This window comes from Daphnia pulex, chromosome 4 (assembly GCF_021134715.1).
Source record: "Daphnia pulex isolate KAP4 chromosome 4, ASM2113471v1".
Lineage (NCBI taxonomy): Eukaryota > Metazoa > Arthropoda > Branchiopoda > Diplostraca > Daphniidae > Daphnia > Daphnia pulex.
Window position 1 is genome coordinate 1,078,845 of NC_060020.1, and position 20,321 is coordinate 1,099,165.

The 20,321-nt window shown below is 42.4% G+C and overlaps 1 protein-coding gene across 2 annotated transcripts; it reads left to right on the forward strand.

The window, feature by feature from the left end:
* Positions 1 to 3,748: 3,748 nt before the first annotated feature.
* Positions 3,749 to 20,042, forward strand: LOC124192354 (protein phosphatase PP2A 55 kDa regulatory subunit-like). 2 transcript variants are annotated; one of them, XM_046585587.1, is made up of 7 exons: positions 3,749 to 4,981; positions 11,847 to 11,933; positions 16,336 to 16,401; positions 16,484 to 16,581; positions 16,660 to 16,938; positions 17,037 to 17,379; positions 17,852 to 20,042. In XM_046585587.1, exons 1-7 carry the CDS (start codon positions 4,954 to 4,956, stop codon positions 18,388 to 18,390), a joined length of 1,440 nt encoding a protein of 479 aa, XP_046441543.1. In that variant the 5' UTR covers positions 3,749 to 4,953; the 3' UTR covers positions 18,391 to 20,042. The 2 variants fall into 2 exon arrangements, with proteins under 2 accessions (XP_046441543.1, XP_046441544.1); XM_046585588.1 differs by lacking the exons at positions 3,749 to 4,981; positions 11,847 to 11,933 and adding an exon at positions 13,504 to 16,135.
* Positions 20,043 to 20,321: the final 279 nt, after the last annotated feature.

The following is a 20,321-nucleotide window of genomic DNA, read 5'->3' on the forward strand; positions in this document are numbered from 1 at the left end:
TTATACTGTGTTTGAAATTTGAAAGTCAATTATTCCTTTTTTATTCCTTTTTCCGTTTCGCCGATGAGAAAAAAAAAACTAAAATAAAATCTAAATGTGTGGTTTATAATTTATTAAAAATATATCCAACCAGGCTTATTATTACATAAGTAAATGTAAAAGCTGTATAGCGTTCTATATGATGTATAAGGACATAGCATCGACATATTCTTATTTACCTAAAAAAGTTATAGTATATTAGTTGTATAACATTGATTTATTTGTTCGTCTGTTGGCATCATTGTCTCTTATCATTTCATCTTTTTTGAAAGAAAACTCACGTCGAAGAGGCCATTTACGAACGTTATATTTCCAATAAAACTGCACTTTTGAAGGAAAAAAAAAAGAAAATTTCAATTTGGGCAATGCTCCTTATATATATTTTACATCTCCTTTTGCTCCCGCAATAGAGAGAGTCAGATGGCTCCATTATCTTGATGGGTTTATTCCTCGTCAATTCCTTTCCAGTTATTCTTATTGGTATTTTCCACGATCGACAAAAAAACAACAACCAATAAGTATAGTAAAAAACACTCTAGTTGGCTGTGTCGGTTGTCACAGCAGCAGCTGGGCAGCCAAGAATTCGATATCCCAAATGTCTATCTACACATGCTGGCATTACTAGCAGGATATGGCCTCAACAACATAATATATCCGATGCAAAATAACATAACCAAAAACAGACAGACACAAAAAAGAAAAAGAATAATCGATGGCTCTTTATATTATTCTTGGCTCATAAAATTCTTGTTTGTCAAGTCTCCACCGGGACTCTCTCTCTCTCTCTCTGGGTCGACTGTCTTCAAGTTTTATTTCATTTGGTTGTTTCTCTCTCTCGGTTCTGATCGAATCACGTTGTTGAACATCAGGTTCCCCACACAAGCCAACGACCGGTTCTCCCTGTTTGATCGAATCAGGTTCCACCTTGCGCACCTGACTGTATATACAAACACACGAGTCTTACTAGGCAATAGCCGACGGGGGTCCTATATATATAAAGAAGAGAGAAAGGGGGGAAAAATAAAAAGAGGCCAAGTGGACTGTGTAATAGTTTGACGTTGTAGGAAAACAAAATAATTTTCATGAAAATACAACATTGCACAGCAAATGAAATATTATTTCCAGGGAATATAAGGCTTCGTATGTAATACGCAGAGTGTTGGTGAATTATTAAATTTGTATGGGGTCCGGTGTTGTATATCTGATGATTGGAGTCAACGGGTACGAAACGATTTAACAACGGGGACGAGGCAGCCCAGCATGTGTGTCTCCCGCCTTCAGCTTCCAAAACATTTCTTTTTTTGTGTGCTGCATACAACGTACCGTACGGCACGTTATTTGATTATAGATTGGATCATCACTGGCGAGGACTTGCCTGGTGCTTTGAGAGATATTCCATCGTCATCGCCAGGCAACCGCTTTGTCTATTTGAAAGCTGGTCGAGCATAACGACGAATAACAACAGCACACTCACACACACACACACAAAGTACATAACAGTTTATACAAGGCTTCTTCTTCTTCCCACCTATATACCCAGCAGCAGCAGCAGAGAGAAACAAGCAAGCGCAAAAGCAGCGTCGAGTGGCTGATTAGTTGAAGACGCGACTCGGATGATTACATTCGCTCATTCACCCGAGTGTGTAGCAGCGCAGCATGTGTGTCGTTGCCAGTTTTCGCTCGTGCAGCTCCGAAAAGGGACGGGGAGAAGGCGATTATCAAATGGAAAGAAGAAGAAAATAAAAAAAAGGAACTTCAGTTTCAGCAACCAATTAAGCTGAACAGGTTACCCCTTCACTCTGTTTCTGCGCTCTTGGAAATTGTTTGTTATTCGATGACGTGATTTTCAATCTAGCGCATCGACCCGAGCCATTCATTATCAATGGAATTAACCGACGAGGATTTTCGCCATTGGTTCTTGTTCAAAAATTGGTGTTTCCCGTTGCGCAATAACAAAACGAATCGAAGAGGGACGGCTAAGAGCACAGAAAAAATGGGAGCGAATTTCAGAGGATTCCTGGAACGATCGTGCCATCTGGCGAGCGCCAATGACAGCAGGATCGTCCCGAACAACAATTCTTGACGCTATAGCGGGAAGAATCAAGAAAGGATTTAAAAAAAATGTAATCCATAAGATCAGTCCGAGGTGCGCACTCATCCCACACTCGAATGGAAAAAGGGTCATTTCTTCTTCTTCTTCTTTTCCATTTGGATCAATGGGAATAAAGGATGATGACGTAACAGTCAATCCCTCAGCTCGGGGGTGAGGGGATTTAGTGTGCCCCCAAACAGAGTGGACACGCGCGCGTGTGTATTTATATCGTTAAAGTTTCTGTTTGGTGACCCAGAAATGATCGATCCGTCCGAGAGTAAGTATAAGACTGTGGGCTATAAGAGAGTCGTCCCATATGACTCAACTGCGCTCCTTCGATTCAAACTCCTCCTTCTTTTGTTGTCCTTACTATTCCCGTTTTGCGGACTCGCCAAGCATGTGTACACACATTGATTGTGTGGGTGGTGTGTTTACTGTACACAGACACACAGACGTTGATGTGAGATTGCGGAGCTTGATGTCCATCTCGACGGTCGGGTGATGACGGCCAGTTTCCCAAACGTCGCGTCCTCGGAGTAGGAAAAACAAAACGAAAATATATACCGACGACAGAATCGCAGAGTTCAGTTGTTTGGACGGAGAGCAAAAGAAAAAGAAGTCAACAAGTTCTCTCGCTGTGATAAGAAGTTGATAGCGCCAAACCGTCGGGTGATGGGGGCGCAAGATCAAATAAATATTTTTTCCCGTTGCAAACTTTTTCCGTCGTTTAAACTTTTTACTTCTTCGTTTGTTATAATAAAAACACAATCAATGATGGTGGGCCCCTGTTGTTGAGTCGGCCAATGACGTCAGAATGCGCCCGATAAAAGGATAGACTAGAAAGAAGAAGAAGAGCCTTGATGATGATGATAATAAAAAAAGAAGCGCTCGGCGACATCACACACATTTTTATTTTGTGATTCAGCCGATGTGACATTGCGATGACGTCGTTTGCCTTTGGGTTGCTCGGGAAACGGCTGCTGCTGTGCCGAAAGTGGTGTGGCCATGCCAAACGTTCTTTTCCTTTTACCATCCGGGCCCTCATTTTTTGGCTCCGCCCAGCATTTACGATGAGATTCACCTGTGCGATCCAATTTACTTTTTTTTTTCTTTATTTATATTCAAAGAAGTTGGGCCCCGTGCTGTTTTTCCTTTCTTTCTTCTCCAGCTCACTGTCGATCCACTTTATTCCATTAGCCCGCGGTACAATCCTGCGTCTAGACTTGGCGATGTCTTTGATTCATTATTCAATTTGCTTAGCGCTTATATACATAGCGTACGCTAATGGAATAAGCGCAACTTTTCCCCAAATTTCTAAAAGTTGGCCCTTTATTCTTTTTATTCTTTTCTTCATTCAAAGTCGATTTTCATTCGCCGAGAAATGTTTATATAAACCGTATACGTGCAGACGTTTAGACAGTCTTTTATATCGGTAACTATAACCCCACCCTTGCCAGCCCAGTCCAACCTTTCGTTTGGTTTGATTTGTTTGGTGCCGTGGGCTGGCAGAGAGCGCTGGCGTCGTCACGTCGTGAGCCCGTGCGCCGCGCGCCGTCGCCGCCCGAGTCCGCGGGTGGGCGCTCTGCCGTGTTTGGTCGTCCAACTTCCCCATTTTCCAACAGTTGGTCCCGGTCGGGCATCAAGACAAGCTTTGTTCTATCTGCGTGTCCCGCGCGCCCTACTTCAAACAACAAAACAAAATAACAAGCCGCCGTTCGTTGTTTTTGTTTCTCCCGCCCTCCCCCCTTCTTTCCTTATTCAAATTCAAAACAACAACCTCTTTTCACGAAGAAGAAGAGGACCTTGTTCTAGCTCTTAGACATATCACGCGTCGTTCATCATCATCACCATCATCAAACGTGATAATCTCAAGTTCATCCGGTGTTGCGTCGACCGAAATCCGGGGTTATTCGGATCGTTATCATTAGACACCCGTGCCCGGGAGGGAAGGAGGAAGGAGAGAGACTTGAACGGAGAGAAGGAGGAAGTCGTTTTCACCGGAGAAATATTTTATTTTTGTTTTTTTCGTTCGATAAGAAATTCCCATCACGCCGGGGTTCGGCATTTGATATAGCCCCCTGCCTTATTTATTCCTTATTGGACAACGCCATGCTACTCCCGTTCCTGCGGATTTGTCACCACCTCAAATCATCCACGTCCATCACCACCACCACAGCAGTAGCCGATGCAAAGTTATTCCCATTCCCGGAGTCGATCCATTGCTGACCGCCAAGCGCGTTCACCTTTTCCTTTTTTTTCTTTTTATTTTGGTTGTTTGTTCGGGTTCTTCCCGATTGAGTTTATTTGATATTTTCCCGTTCACTCGGTTGACGTTCAACGACAGTGACGCAAAGTGAAGGCGAACTCCCGCGTGCAATCGTCACGAAACAAATTATTATTTCTTTTTTTTCCTGAATTGGTTGGAATATCTCCATCGGCGGCTGTTGATTCGCGCCCGCCATCGTAAATCAAACGGGCGTCCGCCTCTTATCGACGAGTGTCTGATACACGCACAGCAGCAGCAGCAGCAGCAGCACTTGTTTCTTTTCCAGACCTAATCATCGGTCGGGGCTCTCGTTTATTCACCAGACGCCGTCGCCGACGACAGTTTGACGCTCGTCGCAGCCGCCCAAAAATCAAACGAATTTTTCTTCTCCCGTGTGCGTATAGTGCGCGACGTTTTATTACGAGAGTTGTTTCATTCACGCACTTACATCATCTCTAGTGGACAGGAAAAAAAAAAAGCCAAATAATAAAAAAGAAGTTATTCCGCCGTCTGGTCTCCGCGACATTTTCCTAATCGAATTTCGACTGGGATTTTTATGACTACGTTTCTTACACAGACGAGAGGTAATGGCCGACACGATTTCATTTTTCCTTTTTTATTTTTTTTATTTCTTAATGTTTCTAAGTTTTCCCTTTCTTTTGTTTTGTCAATGGTGTAGTACATATATATATATATCGGTTATGCACATAACTTCCCTCCCCCACCCCACCCCCAACGGCTATTATCCGCTTGAGTGGCCGTCTCTACCTATACTTCCCCTTTCTCTCTACTAATTCCGGCCTCCCCCGGCGCTAGACATTCGTAATCATCTAGACGATGAAGGCAATTAGCTAATTAAACTCTGATTCAGGCGAAAAGAAACAAAACAAAAAAATACTCTCAAGCAAAGGTTCTCTTATTGCAGTCATGCACACACACACACACACGGGCAGTTATTAGATATTCGGCGTGTGCCGTCATTTCCATCATTCGAGACTGCGTGTAAACGCTAATGCGCATTTTGTTGACACACACGCTTGTGCGTTCGAGACGATGCTGCCGGACAAAAGGTGGTGCAGTTTCAGCTCTCGTGTATATAGCACTAGCACAGCAGCTAGGCTATAGTCTGCGTATTTCTTCGACGACAACAACACGCCGGGCCCAGCTGTTTTTCTCTCTCTCAGCGCTTTGTGTTGTTTTCTTCTTCTTCTGTTTGTGTCTGATATATTTCTGTTTCTGTCTGTCTGTCGTCGCTCCCTTGGAAAAGTTGAACGAAAATCATTTCCAATTCGATTGGCGCAGCGGCACCCCTTTTTTTTGTATTATTGGTTTTTTTCTTTTTCGCTTTCAAGCTGTTGGATTCACGTTACAATTGTTTCTTCATAATAATAATAAAGAAAAACAAGCGCACGCGCCGGCAGTCTCAGCCGAGCGCAGCAATCACGGCCGAAAGAAAAGGCAGTTCTCCTCGTTCCACTTAAAAGTTTAAATTTCTTCTTCTCGTCTCACATATACAGACACACCGGGCGCGCTCGAACCATTGTTTTTATTTCGTTTTGGATTTCCAATGATGAAATCAAAAAAGAAAAAAAGGACAAAAATAAAACAAATTTGGAAACGAAAAGAGAAACGGTTGAACCGCGTGAGCGTTCCGTGTTGCCATATCACGCGGGACTTTGAACTGTCTTCCAACCAGCGCACATCTAAGCAAAGAAGTATAGTATAGATTCAAGCGACTCACATAAGGGAGCGTGAGAGACAGTCACGCTGTGTAGTAGTACAGAGCCATAGGGGAAAGAGAGAAAGACAACAACAACAAGAATTAAAAACCCCCCCAAAAAAGAATTGGTGTTTTTCTTTTTGCCTTTTTCGGGAGAGAGAGAGAATGAACGACATGCAATCCCCCTCCTTTTTCTTCGTGTTTTTTTATTCTTGTTATCCAAATTTTTGTCTCGACTTTTGAATGAATAAGAGAGAGAGTTGTTTTTTTGTTTTTTGGGGGGTTCGGTTTCCAGGTGATACTGCTATATTGCATTACGTTGGAACGTGATAAGAAAAAGTTTTCCCGTTTATTAATCTATATAGACCTCGTTTGTAGTACTAGTAATAGTTGCGCGGGTACCCCTTTCTCTCTCGTCCTGGACTCGACTGGCCCTTTTTTTCCTATATGATATCAGACTCTATTACCATGCTATTCTATCTCTACTAGACATGGCGGGTTTTGAGCTATTGCCCCTTTTCTTTCGTCGTGGATGCAATTCAATTTCCCCGCGGTATTTGTTATTACGTGCATCGCCGCTCCTTGTTAACTTGGTCAAAGTTGAAACAAAAGACCCGTTATTGCATTATAAGGACGGCGCTCTAATGTGCTCACCATCCAGCAGCACATATAGAGACTTGCGGTATTATATTTGAAAGGGTCGACTGCTGAATAACGATATAGTAGTCCGTCAGGTAGAAAATGCAATATCAAATCAACTCAATGCAGACCGAAACCTGTGACTTCTCTGATGGGAAGCCAATTGAAAAAAGAAGAAGAAATCTAATGATGTCATGTGTGCCAAACTATCAACAGGGAAAAGAACCGAGAAGAGTTGAAGAAGAAGCCCCTCTTCTCTGCCATATTCTCTCCGTGTCCTACTTGTCCTTATTATCTTTCCTCCACGTCGTCGAGGATCCACACACACAAAGCCAAAAGGAGAAGGAAAGAATATAAGGAAGCCTGTTGTACAATAATGACGACTTTATTATCTGGAGGGAATCTACATGTATGGATTAGTCGACCTTTTGTGCTATCGAGTGGGAACATTTTACGAGCGGCTAACGGCATAGAATTTAAGACCCGTCAGATTAAATGTCCGCTAGGCAAATATTGTATAAAATTTTGGTCAGTCGACTCATTTTATTCAATCTTTCCTTTTCTTTTTTATTTCAATTTTCTTTTAGATTATACGATCGAGACGTTTTTGCGTTTGACAACTCGAGCTTTTTTTTTAATATATTGCCGCCCTATCTAGTGACTTGACAAGTGTCACGGCAAACATCTCTGTGCATAACACACTTGGCCTGCAACCAATGATTATGCAAGCCTCTATATCTTTATATGGCTGGCCCAGACCGTTTGATAAAAAAGGGAACTTTTTTTTTATGACGATATTAACCTCGACACTTTGATTACGCAAAGGATGACCCACTTTAAAAAAACCGAAAAATGTGTTTGTCTGTTTTGGCGGTAGTTTCGAATTGCGTCAATCGCCGAATTTTTAATCAATTGAAATTCACGTTGGAATAATAATTTGAATGGAAAAGAAAAATCTGAAAGGGGGCGATAAAGAAACCTGTTGTCACGAATGTCGCAATCAATGCGAGCAGACAGCAAAAGTGAAACAAAAGTTCTCAGCAGAGAAAAAGACTGAATCGAAATGCTCCAAAATTTAAAAGAAAGGAGCTTATATACGTAAAGTCTTTGTTGCATCGTGAATTCAATTGCACAATTCCGAACGAGCAAACAAAAATGGCACACACACATGTAGTATAGGTATTGAAATGCGAATAGTTTTACTTCAAAATAACTCGATCGTTCGTGACAACGTCAGAAAAAAGAAAAGGGAGAGGGGGGATCCAATCAAATCAAACATGAATTCAAGTCACAGCACAGGAACACACATAACCATAACAACCACACACAGCAATATAGAAATATTGAACGTGCCCATATCAAAATAAAAGTGACTGACATATTGGGTGAACTCCCGCCGAAGCCTCTCCCTCCTTAAGCTATTAGGTATATGCACATCCCGGTGCGCTAAGCCGAAACCATCGAAGCGGAAACCAAAATAAAAGGGAAATATATATACCTACACAATAAAGCCAACGAAAAACTTTTTCTCAAGTCTCGACGTCTAAAAAATTTGAAAAAAAAACTTGAAAAATAATAAGATCGGCAGCTTATAATACAGAGCAGCTACAGACGTAGTACTATAATACACACAGACACAAAGTCGTAACTGGGCCGGGAAATAAAATATCTATATACGGCGGAACTTGTATATTCTTACTTATATATACTATCGCTTATTGTGTAAGTGTTTGTTTAGACAAGTTCTGCGAGAGAGAGTAGCGAAAGAAATCAATTTCTTGGCGACAGAGAGAGAGAAATAAGAGAGAGGATGATGGATCACCTCATTTCTCTTTTATTTGTCTTTTCGTCTTATTTAGAGACTATTCCCCCCCGCTTGTAAAAGTTTTCCAGACCGTAGCAGGGCGCGGCTTTACAAAAATGAAACCTCAGCAACTCTCTCTTTATTTTTTATTTGATTTTATTTTATTCTTCCCACTCTTGTGCAAGTCGGAATCCATCTGTGTGCACTGCACCTTGTTTGAAGATCTCTCTCTTATTCTGCCGCAACGGCGGCGGCTCTCCACATTTTCTCCACAACGCGGGGCAATCCACTCGGAGTCTGAGGAAAATAAGAACGTCATCCGAAATTGTCAACAGAGTCAACAGTGTGCCGAGAGTTCAGTTTCTTTTTATTGACAACTTGGCTTGGAGGACTGATGCTTTGTTTGCCATTTGTCATTTCTCTTTTTGAGCTCTAGACGAGTTCGACCCTGGATGACTTAAACTTTTTACTTTCGACAGATTATTATGTTACTGGCGGCTGAAAATAATCTGGCAACAGCAGAACAAACGTCATTTTGAAATGGATGTCGTTTTTGGTTTTTCGGTGTAAGATTTTGAATTTCAGTTTTTTTTTCCGCAATTCAACAAAAGTCGTAACATGCGACGCTAGACAACGAGAGAGAGAAGTACGTGTGTACACTATAGTGTTTACACGGAAGAATCCAAGTCGTGGGCATCCAAGTGGGACAGAGAGAGACGAATAATGGGGCAACGAAACTTGATAGCTAATGCGTTTCAGACGAACGTCAACTTCTTTTTCAACTATTATTGACTCAGAGTGGAATGACGTAGTAGTTTCGTCCTGATTCCCCCTCCGGCAAGAGAGAGAGAGAACAGCAGTCAACACTATATACACACATCAAGAGGACGAGGATGACCTTTCATTCAGATTGGCAGTTTTCGATTGATGGACGAAACACGTAATCTCGAACGTATCGATCTCTGATTTATTCGAGAAATAAAATTGAGCCAAAGAGGTTCTCCCCCCTCTCCACTAGCGACGATGGCAAACAAAAAAAAATGGAACGATATACACAATAGGAAGATAGGAAAAGATGATTGAAAGATGGACGAGATGGATGTCTACATCGATAGAACGTCTATCCACTATCTATCGGGAGGAAGACCTTGTTAGATTTTCGGAGGGGACCAGCTGGTTTCATTTCGATCCTATCTCTCGTCCATCATCAAGGAAGTCTCCGTCATTTGCCTCAATTTGATGATCTCTTCCTCTCCCAATGTGTACCAGCTCCGGAGTATAGAAAGTCTTATTTGCGTTTTTTCTTCCTTCCTTCCATATTCCTCCGGGTTGGAGCTGCTGTGTATAGTATCCGGGTAGTAGTATGCGTATCCTCTTTCGCTTTTCCCGTTCATAGTAAATGCTGTTTTTCGCCTGTATGTACTCACCAAGACGACCGAGGTTACTTATCTTACCCACCTTGACAAGAGGGGGGCGATATCCTTTCCTGGCGAGATATGATATACAGGATTTACCCGAGGTTGATTGCCAGCCTGGCCTCCGCTCAGTGTGTGTGTCTATAGTAAATATTGATCGGCCGATGGATATATGTCTCTTGACTGAAACGATTTTGCACCTCTCTATATATATGTGTATTATGGGTCTTTGCCAACCCAAACAAGCGAGATCCTCCCCCGTGAAGCGATCCTTCCTCTCTCTCTCTCATTGAGTATATAGTTGGGATCTTGGTGGTTGATCGCTTCTCTGATCCAATTGTCTCATTCGAGTGGTTGGGCTGACGTGTCACTCAGCTGTCACCATCAACGTCTTTTGTTAGATCCTCACGGCTAGTCTGCAACTGACTGGGACCTGATCCAACTCTCGTCTCTCGGCTTTGATCTCTCCGCGAGCGCGCACACAAGAAAATAGCGGAAAAGAATTGATCGAACCTGTGCCTCCTTAAGGGTGGCTCCCAAATGAGTTTAACTTTTACTTTTGAGCTCCTTCATATAGAAAATCGCAGGAGCAACAACCCAAAAAAAGAAAAAAGTTCCGTAGAGACGCAGTCGGTGGTGTGTCCATTGGGAAAGAAAAGGGGCGATCGATCCGGCCGTGAAGAAAGAAAAAAAAATGGCCGAACGATCGGACAAAAATGAAAAGTCTAAAAGTGAACGAAAAAGGTGTAAAGAATTTAATTTAAAAAAAATGCCGAATAATAGCCGAGCCGGGAGAGAGAGGTACAAACAAGAGCCCGATAAGTGCGCTGGCATGAATAACCCAAACAAGGGCGGAATAATTTGTAATCAATTGAGATATTGTGCCGGTATTAAGATGCGCGGGCAGGAAACGAACAAGACGCTATACAGCATCAACTATTAAGTGCGGAGATTGTCGTTCCGCCGAGCTGCTGCTGTGCTGTGCTGTCCACCTGGGCCGACAGCACACAAGTCGAGTCTTGGCATCGATCCTTGGCTGGTTGGCGCATCGGCTTCAAAGGTCATATACGTGTATAGCTCCGTGTCTCCTAGCTGGTTGCAATCTTTTATATATATGCCTCCTGGAAGCAGTTCTCTCATTCATCGATTTCTTTCAAGGGAAAACTGTTTGAATTTTTCGGCGCGGATTTTCCAGGCCCAGCAGCAGCAGCTTCTTGGTATTCTGTGCCGTATACATAATCTTCATTTGAGGCCCCACCGCCTACTACTGCTGCTGTGCGGCCATTAGGAGCCCGCGTTGTTTAATCTATTAGCTAAAGCACTCAAAGCCTTAAACCGGTACCGAACACAAAGTACACATTGGGGCTATATAGATTCGGCTGTTGTAAGCTTCTCCTCTCCTCTACACACAATGACGTAATAGAGAGAGCCAGGGGTTGGTTGCTTTTTTATCTCCCCTTTTTATAAAAATGCTCTGCGGCGCGTAGTATATATACTATCGGACTAAAACTTATCAGCAGATCCTTTTCGTTGCCCGTTACATGTTTCATGTTTTCCCACCTTTACTTCCCTTTTCTCACACTTACCGAAACTTTATCCTCCCGCCACTAGTTTTTATCTATACGCTTATTCTCTCCTTAAAACTAATATCAAAAGATTTATATTTCTTTATTTCTTTTTGGTTTTTTAGTGTGTTAACTTTTGTGATTTTTCTTTGAAAAAAGAAATCAAATCAACGGAGCACTTTGCACTGGTGTCTAAAGTAGTTTTGTATTATTCTTTTTTGTGTGTGTCTGTGCTGTGCCATTCTTCTTTGTGTAATATAGAGAGAACCTCACTTAATGTTTAATCTTCTAATATGGAGCATCCAGCATTCAAGCCATTGATGATCCGCCAGTCCAGCCTCACCCGCTTGGGCTCCATGCTGAACACGGCCGTTGGAAACAGCAAAAAACCAGGTGAAACAATTATTTTAATGACCCCCCTCCCCACTTTCTTAATTAATAATTACAGAGCCTTTTGCCGTAGCTAATAATTTTTGGGGGGTCTCCATCATACGCCAACCGAATTAACAACACATTATGCTAATCGTCGGCAGCAGCAGCTCCAGCACTTGTATGCATATACGACGACTGATCATAGTATAGCTAGTATACATTCACTCCCGCAGTTCTTGTAATATCACGCTAACATTTAAGCGCATCCCATCGCAAAAAGTCAGTTCACCAGTTTCCTTTCATAGTAGTTCTCGACCGTAAAGGACGGGTCATAATTTAATGAATGCGGGAAGAATGACAACCGTCGGGATCCACACCGTCACGCAGCGTGACTGTCTTGTGTGTATATTATTTAAAGCTATGGCCGTATAGATCGATCACACACACACACACACGCACCGTTTTATTAACCACCAATGTATTACGTGCGGTGTCTCCTTTCTCCACGTCCTATTCCTCCCACCCATTTCCGTTTTGCGTTCACGTCGGCTGCTATGCCCGGCGTCTATACACAGCACCGGTTCGGCGTCGGCAGCCCTGGCAAATCTAATTGTTTGGGAGAGTGAAGCGCCATGGCGATGACATTTCCCCCCCATCACAAGGAGGTGGACCGTGCTGGCCAGCTGTACAGTACACGTATATGTCTTGTATTATTCAGTTTGTGGGAATCTATCTACTGTTGGTATGTGCTGGGCACGAGTGGTGGCATACATCTCCGTACCGTCGTTGGCTCTGGCCAGCGGGATTGGATTCCTAATATCGTATAAGCCCTTCTGGATCTAAACCCGCTGTCTATATATCCTGCTGGACGAGAACCAGGAGCCAAGGAGCCGTGTTTGTTCCCGTAGGGAGAAAAAAACAAAAAAATTCAAACCGCAGGACACGCAATGGCGAGCGCCAGCCAGACACGCAGACATCAGGACAATCGAATTTCATTTGGGGGATTGATTCGATTCTTCCATGTTTGGTCATTATTCTTTGTTATATATATTATTTGTTTGTTATTATATACAGTAGATATATATTTCCTGTCTGCCCGGTTCGAAACGACGAATCCGGTTTTTTATTTCGATGTTTATAGCGAAGAGAGTCCCCCACCAGTGCTCACATATCTTTATTGATTTCGGTGGTTCATGTGTTGTGTGCGGATCTAGTATAGCTTGGCAGTTGTTGGTAGACTACATCTAATATGTGTAGGCCTATTATTGTGTATTTACTCTGGCACGGACGGATCGACTATACACTCAGAGAGCCCGTCTGAATGTATTATTGTACGTACTACATATAGTCCCCCCCCCATTCCATAAGATATTCCCAAGCCGTAAATGGGGATAGGACCTGATTAAAAATTCTCACGCTCTCTGCTCTCTTTCGCTTATAAGATATCGTCTTTCACGGCGGCCATTATCTCCCTCTCTCTCGCCTGTTTGCCTATTAACAAGTTCACTGGAAAAGAAAAAAAAAGGAAAACCTTGCATTCCAAATCGCATATCTCTGTGTCATGACGGCCGACGATGACAAAGCGAATTTCGTCAAATCCAATTGCCAAGAGAAAGAAAGTCACACGCAAAGATAAAAAAAACTAAACCAGAGTGAAATCGACTAGATATTTTCCGCAGTTTCCTTTTCTCTCTCTCGCTAGACGTTCCAGAAATGAGTGAGACGCATTTTGTATATGTAGATGTGGAGAGTTTGGGCGTGTGCGTGGGTGGAGAGCGACGATTGGATCATTTCCCCGCATATAGTTTGAACGCAGAGTCCAACAACGGCTGACCACGATTTCCTTCTTTCCTCTCTAGCGGCTTTTTTCCGATCAATCGTATTATCCGGTACACAAAAATAAGGCGCTGCTGGCGGCACATTTTTATTGACTAGCCGCAAGTTTGATGCGCTTGTCATGTTCTCGGCCGTCTTACACGACAACGCTCTTTATTTTTTCCACGCACTCACTATAGAGATATAGTGCTCTCATTCTTCTCTATACTTTTTCCTTTCTCTCATTTTCCTCTGGGCTTTTTTGGCACATTTCACCCGAGTTATTGGAGAGGCCGACAACTAACACACTAGCACAGTTATATACAGTCTACACGTCTCAATATATTGAGTCATCGAGTACTCTATACTAGACTACACAGCGCACATAAGAAAAATACTAGGTATCCGAAATAAAGAATAAAAAGGACACACACGATGTTGATGGAGAAAGAGAGCGAGAGAGAGCGCTTGAGCGCACTCTGTCCGATCGATACCTGCCGTGCGAAGAGCGCGAGTGATCGATATTATTTCTATTCTGTTAGAGATGTGTATTTTTCCAGGATCTTCTTTCATTTCCAGGAGGTGTATAGTCTCTCCCAACTTCGACTCCATTTTAATAATGGCTCCTGGTAGACTAGATCCATGTTTTATTGTCATCCGCCTTATTCCCAAGGACACACAGCCAGCCAGTGAGAGAGCGGAATGATTTACATCTCTGTTTTATTGGTTGAACGTGCCGAAACAAACTTTCCACCCTCCATAAGTGTCGACGTCGAAAATGCGACGTATGTCGGGGCGGCGGATAAAAGTCATGTGTGTGTGTGTGGGCGGCGGTACCGTTCAACAAGTCGTATCTTGTTTTCGTTTTTTCTTTCACCGCGGGAAAAAATAAAAAAGAGCGACGTGGAAGCCCCCCTTCCCCTCCCGACGTCAAACGCAGTTACGTCTATCGATTGAGTGCGCGCTCTCTTCGTCGTGTAATCATGATGCCCAGCAGTTCTCGTTTGCGCTGACGGACAGACAGTTTTCTGAAGAGGCAAGCTCTCGGCAATATTATCTCACAACTTTAAGTCGGAAGTCTATAAACTTATACTCTTTTATCCTGTTTGAAGTCCATTTTTTTTGAATTGCGAGATTCTTCTTCTATCTACCTTTTCTTTCCGCTTTTTTTAAACCAGGAATTCCCAGCATTTCTGTTTAGTTTTTTTCTCTTCAAACCAACTCGTTTTATCTTCTTGCTCGGTCTCGGGAGCCTTTTAGAAATTGTCCTGGCACATTTAGTGCTGCCGTTCTTTATATTCTCCTCGCCGGTTGTCCGACGACTCGTCACTGAACAGTTAGACGTTAGATGTATAGAGATTACACGTTAGAGGAAAATTGGATGGATCGGCTCTACGACAGCAGTCATCAAATTATTCCGCCAACCGGAGAAAAAGTGCCTCCTGACGGTATAGCTACCTACTATTATAACGCTTTTTTCTTTTGTGATGTACTAGTAGAGCAAATGTAAATGTGTGCTGCACATGTATGAATCAAGCGGCATTTGTACACATACTTGTGGCGCAGTTCCGATGGACGTCATCCACACAAGTCAGTTAGATTGACGGACGAAAAATATAGTCCCATTGTGTAATAATATCTAGAGCTAGCCTCGTTTTGTGTGTGTGTTCGCTACAGCTCGTTAAACACAATCAGACATGAATATCGTCTTCCTTTTTCAACAATTTTCACGAGCCTCATCATCGTCTTTATCCGATGAGCCTCTTCAGTTTTTCCGCTCTACTGCGGGTGCCGGTTAAGACTCGGCAAGAAAATGTTTCCGCGAAAGAATACATTTAAATATCTAGCGTGTACGTATACACGCAATCGTTGTCGTTATTTTTTTTTTAATGAGACGCAGGCGCAATCATAGTGGTAACAGGAAGTACCACAATCTCCAAAAAATAATCAAAACTTTGATATTGCTGTTTATTTGGGCGTGTCATTTTTCTTTTCTTAATTTTTTTAAACTACGCGCTTCGAGAGAAAAAATAAAGTTTCGCTCCAACTCGCCGCCAAGTAATTATTAGCGCTCGATACGCTGCTACTACACTAAAAAAAAGAGAAAAGGGAAAAAAAAGGAGGGATTGTTGATATTTGGCGCAGTGAGGTTCACGGTGTTACTCGGATAGAAAGGGCAGAGCATACTAGTCATCTGGCAATGCTGCACCGTGCTACTCTTTTTTGGAATAAATCGGGCGCCCGCCATTGGACGACACTGGAATTTTAGAGAAAATTTGTTTATTCCCTCTCGAAGTTATCCGTTTTCATCCAGTTGTGTTTAGCTCTTGACGGCTAATTACTATCAAATCTGGAGGACGAAGAATTTTGTGATTCCAGTGAGAGGGGTGAGGTGGATGAAATGGCAGGTACAAAAAAGTTGGAAAAGAATTTCTCCCGAAACTTTTTCGTGTTTTTTTTTCTGGGTTGTATTTCACTCATTACCACTGATGCAAAACTGCTTCCGTGTTAACGGATATGTCTAGATAACACTGGTTTACTTCCGTTTTTAAATACGTGTTGAGGCGTAATTTATCACTGACAACCGTCTTGTTGACTTCTTTTACAGCTAATGGCGAAATTCAGTGGTGCTTCTCTCAAGTTAAAGGCACACTAGATGATGAAATCACAGAAGGTAAAAAACAGCATTTCTGTGCCATTCCATGTAGAATGCTTTCTTGACTGATAATGCCATATTGCTGTGTCTGAATTTTCAGCTGACATCATTTCCTGTGTCGAATTCAATCATGATGGAGATTTGCTGGCCACTGGTGATAAGGGTGGACGGGTTGTCATCTTTCAGAGAGATCCAGTGGTGAGTTTGACATGACAATTTCATTTAATTGTTTCATCAAGTATACCATTGTCTAATACTCCTTGTGGTCCATTGCAGTCGAAAACATCAGTACCTAAACGAGGAGAGTACAATGTCTACAGTACTTTCCAGAGTCATGAACCTGAGTTTGATTACCTCAAGTCATTGGAAATTGAAGAAAAGATCAACAAAATCAGGTGGCTAAGACGGAAGAACCCAGCTCATTTTCTCCTTTCAACCAATGACAAGACAATCAAACTTTGGAAAGTATCTGAACGAGACAAGAGAGCAGAAGGTTACAATCTGAAAGATGAGGCAGGTGAAATGAAGGACAGGGGAGTTCTAACAGGACTTAGGGTAAGATTCACTCACAATTTTATATAAATTGACTTTAGCTGGAAAGAAGTTTCCTTTGAGAAAGTTCTGAAATTCAACTTTTCTCTTCCCATAACTAGGTTCCAGTGTTAAAGCCAATGGAACTAATGGTTGAAGCATCACCACGTCGCATCTATGCGAACGCACACACGTATCACATCAATTCGATCTCCGTCAACTCAGATGCCGAAACGTATTTATCTGCTGACGATTTGCGTATCAATCTGTGGCATCTAGATATCACGGATCAGAGTTTCAACATAGTCGACATCAAGCCGGCCAACATGGAAGAGCTGACTGAAGTCATCACGGCTGCCGAATTCCATCCGACCGACTGCAACCATTTTGTGTACAGCTCCAGCAAGGGCCTCATCAGACTCTGTGACATGAGGATGGCCGCTTTGTGCGACAGACACGCTAAACGTAATGCACTCTTGTTTATTATCCTTTAGTTAATTAGGTTTAAGGTGTACAATTTTGTGTCATTTTGTGGGTTACAATGTGAAGGCGGGTCAGGATCCTGCTCTACCGGACTTGAGATTAAATTCATTAATATATCTTATCGGGGATGAAGGAGAGATTTCGAACCGAAGCATCTTGGTCCATAACGTTACTTTGACAGATTAGTTGGGCGGCATTTCAAGTGATCTCAAAGTCTAGCCAGCCGTATGTCTTTTATGGGATCTTGGGAAGCTTGACTTAAAAGTTATAAAGATTGGGAATGCTGAAACGACCCAATCTAGGAAATTTTATTATTTTTTCGAGAGCTCTGTGTGGTCATAAATTTGTAACAACTTTGTATTTACAGGTGGTCGTACTAGTATTTATTTGTGTTTTAAAGTTAAAATTTCATTTGTATTTATGTTATTTCTTTTTTTTTTTACATTATATTTAGTGTTTGAAGAGGCGGAAGACCCAGCCAACCGCAGTTTCTTCTCTGAAATTATTTCTAGCATTTCCGATGTGAAGTTCTCCCGCTCTGGCCGTTACATGCTATCTCGAGATTATCTTAGTGTTAAAGTGTGGGACTTGCACATGGAGACGAAACCGATTGAGACATATCCAGTGCACGAGTACCTCCGTTCCAAACTCTGCTCACTCTACGAGAACGATTGCATCTTTGATAAGTTCGAGTGTTGCTGGGGCAATAACGACCAAGCCGTTTTGACGGGGTCGTATAACAATTTCTTTCGCATGTTTGATCGTACTTCCAAACGCGATGTCACATTGGAGGCTTCGAGAGAAATTGCCCGGCCCAAGACGACACTCAAAGCCAAGAAGATTTGCTCGGGAGGCAAACGAAAAAAGGATGAGGTCAGTGTCGACAGTCTGGACTTCAACAAGAAAATTCTCCACACGGCCTGGCACCCGACTGAGAACATCATTGCCGTCGCGGCCACCAACAACCTGTTCATATTCCAAGACAAGTTTTGAAGAATTACGAGGGAAAGAAGGAGGAAAGAGTCCAGCCGGAAGTGTTCAGAGATTATTAAAAACGAGACTTAAAAAAAAAAAAAAACTAAATTGAAAGAACAAAAACAACAAAAAAACAAACAAAATAACAAGTAATAATTTGAAAACAAAGAGAGGAGTTGGCTCGTCTTGTTTGTTGCCTGAGAAACGCTTCCGAATGACAATTCTTCATTTTGTGTTCGATGATTGATGGCGCAGTCGTGCCAGCAGCAAAAGAATACTGTAAAGCAACACAGCCAAATCGTTCATCTTTTGCCATTGGACGACTTTGCCCTCGTCATGTCTTTCTTTTTGTTTGTTTTTTTTTTTCCTTTTTTTTTTTTTTTTAAATTTCGTGTCGGAACAAAAATGGGAACGGCTGACTATAGCGACTATACACCTTTTCCGTCTTAAATAACTTCTAAGGCTCTTCTTCTTCCACTTCGTCTTGAAACGCTGCGATAGCGTCCGTCTATGAATGCTCTCCACGGCCCCTGAAAAACCTGACTGACCGACGGTCAAACTATGTCAATGGTCCCAATTTTTCTCTATCTTTTTTCTTGCAGCGTGTCAAAATGTTTTATTTATTTATTTTGCCTCCCTCCATTGGCCTAGAATTCCGTCTCTCTTGCCCCGTCTCCCAGCTCTCGGCCATTTTTGCTCCTTGCTCGAGTCGCTATAGTCGAGCAATCTACCACGCAGATCTGACAGTTTCTTTCGTCGTAGGACATCATCGTCTTCCCCGAAGAGTTTATATCGAGAGTGAGGTTTAAAGCGAATGTGAGAGATCGTGAATAGATGTGATCAAAAAGGCTACAAATGGTTCAATTCCCGCCCTGATGCACGAGATTTGATTCTTCCCACGAGGCGTCCATTTAAAGCCTAGTCAGCTCAAGAGACTTCTTTTTTTTTTTGTCTTCAGCGTGCGGTGGTTTCGTGTTGGGAAATGGGGGATGGAAATTGGAATTTGAAAAAGGAGAAAGAGGAGCCACGATATTAATTTCACGAGGAAAAAAAAAAGAAAGATATCAAAACAAAAAGAGAGTGGCGAACGCTAATTGTGCTCGACTGTCATGCCAAGAAATTTTGCTTCAGTGCAACCCTTTTACCGTGTTTTCTTCTACACTCCTTCCAACCTCTTTGTGTGATTGGAGGGACTGTCCGAAACATCGTTCAAGGTTCTTCTTTTAAAGAGCTGGATTCGAGAGAACGTTCACAACTGGAACAACAAATCACGTCATTTTCCGATATTGAAATTCAGTTCCCTCCATCAGACAAAAAATGTATCCATCACCTTTTTTTTTCTACCACACACCGGCACTTAACCTTTCGCCATCTCCCCGCGGTGTTACACCGACATGCCCTCGTGTAATTTCCCCTTCACCCCCTCTCCCGTCTTATTTTTCCAATTTCTTCATTATTATTTTCTAGAAATGGTCCCCAATCCATTTCTTTATTGTAATTTTTTCGATATTTAGATTCACTTGAAATCCAATCTTGCGTTGATGAAATGATTTTCTTCTTTTCACTTCTTCCCCTTCTTCCTCTCATACGTGTGAAGTCGGCCACGTTGTACGTTGTACAGATGTGTCTTTTTTTGGTAGCATGTGGAACAATACACTGACCTTTTATGATGGGGTGTTACTCGTGCTCTTGCCTACCTAGTACCTACTAAACCGACACTACAGCGAGGGCCAGGGTTCATTGGGTACGTTTGCTTTCACCTGGATATTGTTTCTGCTGTTGGATGGTCTCCAGTTAAAAAGTTTCAGTATTACGAAATTGCGATTGTTAAAAATGTGTTGTCGAGAAATTGAAATCACCACCTTGTTCATGGTTGGTTAGGTGTCTGAACTCGAAATCGATATTCTCCATTTGGAATATTGGCTTACAAACGCGGATGTAACCTCGTA